Raw genomic sequence first — 4,429 nt, 5'->3', positions numbered from 1 at the left:
GGCTCTCCCTGCCCGCAGCCCCCCAGAGAGCCCCACCCTGGGCTCTCCCTGCCCGCAGCCCCCCAGAGAGCCCCACCCTGGGCTCTCCCTGCCCGCAGCCCCCCAGAGAGCCCCACCCTGGGCTCTCCCTGCCCGCAGCCCCCCAGAGAGCCCCACCCTGGGCTCTCCCTGCCCGCAGCCCCCCAGAGAGCCCCACCCTGGGCTCTCCCTGCCCGCAGCCCCCCAGAGAGCCCCACCCTGGGCTCTCCCTGCCCGCAGCCCCCCAGAGAGCCCCACCCTGGGCTCTCCCTGCCCGCAGCCCCCCAGAGAGCCCCACCCTGGGCTCTCCCTGCCCGCAGCCCCCCAGAGAGCCCCACCCTGGGCTCTCCCTGCCCGCAGCCCCCCAGAGAGCCCCACCCTGGGCTCTCCCTGCCCGCAGCCCCCCAGAGAGCCCCACCCTGGGCTCTCCCTGCCCGCAGCCCCCCAGAGAGCCCCACCCTGGGCTCTCCCTGCCCGCAGCCCCCCAGAGAGCCCCACCCTGGGCTCTCCCTGCCCGCAGCCCCCCAGAGAGCCCCACCCTGGGGTCTGCCTGCCCGCAGCCCCCCAGAGAGCCCCACCCTGGGCTCTCCCTGCCCGCAGCCCCCCAGAGAGCCCCACCCTGGGCTCTCCCTGCCCGCAGCCCCCCAGAGAGCCCCACCCTGGGGTCTGCCTGCCCGCAGCCCCCCAGAGAGCCCCACCCTGGGCTCTCCCTGCCCGCAGCCCCCCAGAGAGCCCCACCCTGGGCTCTCCCTGCCCGCAGCCCCCCAGAGAGCCCCACCCTGGGGTCTGCCTGCCCGCAGCCCCCCAGAGAGCCCCACCCTGGGCTCTCCCTGCCCGCAGCCCCCCAGAGAGCCCCACCCTGGGCTCTCCCTGCCCGCAGCCCCCCAGAGAGCCCCACCCTGGGGTCTGCCTGCCCGCAGCCCCCCAGAGAGCCCCACCCTGGGCTCTCCCTGCCCGCAGCCCCCCAGAGAGCCCCACCCTGGGCTCTCCCTGCCCGCAGCCCCCCAGAGAGCCCCACCCTGGGGTCTGCCTGCCCGCAGCCCCCCAGAGAGCCCCACCCTGGGCTCTCCCTGCCCGCAGCCCCCCAGAGAGCCCCACCCTGGGCTCTCCCTGCCCGCAGCCCCCCAGAGAGCCCCACCCTGGGCTCTCCCTGCCCGCAGCCCCCCAGAGAGCCCCACCCTGGGCTCTCCCTGCCCGCAGCCCCCCAGAGAGCCCCACCCTGGGCTCTCCCTGCCCGCAGCCCCCCAGAGAGCCCCACCCTGGGCTCTCCCTGCCCGCAGCCCCCCAGAGAGCCCCACCCTGGGCTCTCCCTGCCCGCAGCCCCCCAGAGAGCCCCACCCTGGGCTCTCCCTGCCCGCAGCCCCCCAGAGAGCCCCACCCTGGGCTCTCCCTGCCCGCAGCCCCCCAGAGAGCCCCACCCTGGGCTCTCCCTGCCCGCAGCCCCCCAGAGAGCCCCACCCTGGGCTCTCCCTGCCCGCAGCCCCCCAGAGAGCCCCACCCTGGGCTCTCCCTGCCCGCAGCCCCCCAGAGAGCCCCACCCTGGGCTCTCCCTGCCCGCAGCCCCCCAGAGAGCCCCACCCTGGGCTCTCCCTGCCCGCAGCCCCCCAGAGAGCCCCACCCTGGGCTCTCCCTGCCCGCAGCCCCCCAGAGAGCCCCACCCTGGGCTCTCCCTGCCCGCAGCCCCCCAGAGAGCCCCACCCTGGGCTCTCCCTGCCCGCAGCCCCCCAGAGAGCCCCACCCTGGGCTCTCCCTGCCCGCAGCCCCCCAGAGAGCCCCACCCTGGGCTCTCCCTGCCCGCAGCCCCCCAGAGAGCCCCACCCTGGGCTCTCCCTGCCCGCAGCCCCCCAGAGAGCCCCACCCTGGGGTCTGCCTGCCCGCAGCCCCCCAGAGAGCCCCACCCTGGGCTCTCCCTGCCCGCAGCCCCCCAGAGAGCCCCACCCTGGGCTCTCCCTGCCCGCAGCCCCCCAGAGAGCCCCACCCTGGGGTCTGCCTGCCCGCAGCCCCCCAGAGAGCCCCACCCTGGGCTCTCCCTGCCCGCAGCCCCCCAGAGAGCCCCACCCTGGGCTCTCCCTGCCCGCAGCCCCCCAGAGAGCCCCACCCTGGGGTCTGCCTGCCCGCAGCCCCCCAGAGAGCCCCACCCTGGGCTCTCCCTGCCCGCAGCCCCCCAGAGAGCCCCACCCTGGGCTCTCCCTGCCCGCAGCCCCCCAGAGAGCCCCACCCTGGGGTCTGCCTGCCCGCAGCCCCCCAGAGAGCCCCACCCTGGGCTCTCCCTGCCCGCAGCCCCCCAGAGAGCCCCACCCTGGGCTCTCCCTGCCCGCAGCCCCCCAGAGAGCCCCACCCTGGGGTCTGCCTGCCCGCAGCCCCCCAGAGAGCCCCACCCTGGGCTCTCCCTGCCCGCAGCCCCCCAGAGAGCCCCACCCTGGGCTCTCCCTGCCCGCAGCCCCCCAGAGAGCCCCACCCTGGGCTCTCCCTGCCCGCAGCCCCCCAGAGAGCCCCACCCTGGGCTCTCCCTGCCCGCAGCCCCCCAGAGAGCCCCACCCTGGGCTCTCCCTGCCCGCAGCCCCCCAGAGAGCCCCACCCTGGGCTCTCCCTGCCCGCAGCCCCCCAGAGAGCCCCACCCTGGGCTCTCCCTGCCCGCAGCCCCCCAGAGAGCCCCACCCTGGGCTCTCCCTGCCCGCAGCCCCCCAGAGAGCCCCACCCTGGGCTCTCCCTGCCCGCAGCCCCCCAGAGAGCCCCACCCTGGGCTCTCCCTGCCCGCAGCCCCCCAGAGAGCCCCACCCTGGGCTCTCCCTGCCCGCAGCCCCCCAGAGAGCCCCACCCTGGGCTCTCCCTGCCCGCAGCCCCCCAGAGAGCCCCACCCTGGGCTCTCCCTGCCCGCAGCCCCCCAGAGAGCCCCACCCTGGGCTCTCCCTGCCCGCAGCCCCCCAGAGAGCCCCACCCTGGGCTCTCCCTGCCCGCAGCCCCCCAGAGAGCCCCACCCTGGGCTCTCCCTGCCCGCAGCCCCCCAGAGAGCCCCACCCTGGGCTCTCCCTGCCCGCAGCCCCCCAGAGAGCCCCACCCTGGGCTCTCCCTGCCCGCAGCCCCCCAGAGAGCCCCACCCTGGGCTCTCCCTGCCCGCAGCCCCCCAGAGAGCCCCACCCTGGGCTCTCCCTGCCCGCAGCCCCCCAGAGAGCCCCACCCTGGGGTCTGCCTGCCCGCAGCCCCCCAGAGAGCCCCACCCTGGGCTCTCCCTGCCCGCAGCCCCCCAGAGAGCCCCACCCCCCCATGTCCCCCATGTCCCCCAGGTGCCCCGTGTCCCCCGTGTCCCCCATGTCCCCCGTGTCCCCCAGGTCCCAGCCGTGCCCCCCGTGTCCCCAGGTACCCGAGGGCCAGGTGGCCACGCTGTCGTTCCGCGTCTTCGACCTGGAGCCGGAGCCGCGCTGCCGCTTCGACGCGCTGGCCGTGTTCGGGGGCCACGGCCCCGCGGCGCCGCTGCTGGGGCGCTTCTGCGGCACCTTCCGGCCCGGGGCGCTGCGGGCACCCCAAAACCGCCTGCGCCTGCACATGGAGAGCGACGGCGGCACCGCCGGCAGGGGCTTCCTGGCCTGGTTCAGCGCCGGCAGCCCCCCGAGCGACGGTGGGTGCGGGGCCGCGGGGAGACCCCCGAGGAGTGCGGTGTGACGGGGAGGGAGCGCCGCCGGCGGGGAGCAGGGAGGAGCCCACGGGAGCGCCCCAAAACCGGCCCGAGGTGTGCAGAGATGTGGAACCGCCCCGGTAACGCAGCCGGGGTCCCCCCGGTAACGGAGCCGCAGAGACCCCCGGAAGTGCGGGGAGAGGGGGAGGGACTCCACAGAGACCCCCGAAAGTGCGGGGGAGGACTCCACAGAGACCCCCAAAAGTGCGGGGGAGAGGGGGAGGACTCCGTGGTGACCCCCAAAAAGTGTGGGGAGGACTCCACAGAGACCCCCGAAAGTGCGGGGGAGGACTCCACAGAGACCCCCAAAAGTGCGGGGGAGAGGGGGAGGACTCCGTGGTGACCCCCAAAAAGTGTGGGGAGGACTCCACAGAGACCCCCGAAAGTGCGGGGGAGGACTCCACAGAGACCCCCAAAAGTGCGGGGGGCAGGGGGCACCGAGACCCCAAAACCTGCACAGGACCCCCAAAACCTACAGAGGAACCCCAAAACCTGCACAGGACCCCCAAAATCCTATACAGGACCCCAAATCCTGCACAGGACCCCCAAAACCTACAGAGGAACCCCAAATCCTATACAGGACCCCCAAAATTTACACAGGACCCCAAAATCCTATACAGGACCCCCAAAACCTGCAAAGGACCCCAAAAACTACAGAGGAACCCCAAAACCTACAGAGGACCCCCAAAACCTGCACAGGACCCCCAAAACCTACAGAGGACCCCCAAAATTTACACA

The 4,429-nt window shown here is 74.8% G+C and overlaps 1 protein-coding gene across 1 annotated transcript in view; it reads left to right on the top strand.

The window, feature by feature from the left end:
- Positions 1–3,375: 3,375 nt before the first annotated feature.
- LOC121342577 (procollagen C-endopeptidase enhancer 1-like) overlaps positions 3,376–4,429 on the top strand; it is a gene marked incomplete at its 5' end in the record, with an annotated part of 7,790 nt that continues 6,736 nt past the window's right edge. The window contains one exon of the mRNA XM_041417100.1: positions 3,376–3,667. Within this exon, the coding sequence (XP_041273034.1) occupies positions 3,376–3,667 (292 nt within the window). The remainder of the gene's footprint in view (positions 3,668–4,429) is intronic.

Source organism: Onychostruthus taczanowskii, unplaced genomic scaffold (assembly GCF_017590055.1).
Source record: "Onychostruthus taczanowskii isolate IOZ18803 unplaced genomic scaffold, ASM1759005v1 scaffold543, whole genome shotgun sequence".
Lineage (NCBI taxonomy): Eukaryota > Metazoa > Chordata > Aves > Passeriformes > Passeridae > Onychostruthus > Onychostruthus taczanowskii.
Note: the sequence above shows the minus strand (reverse complement) of the source record. Positions and strands in the feature narration are given on the sequence as shown.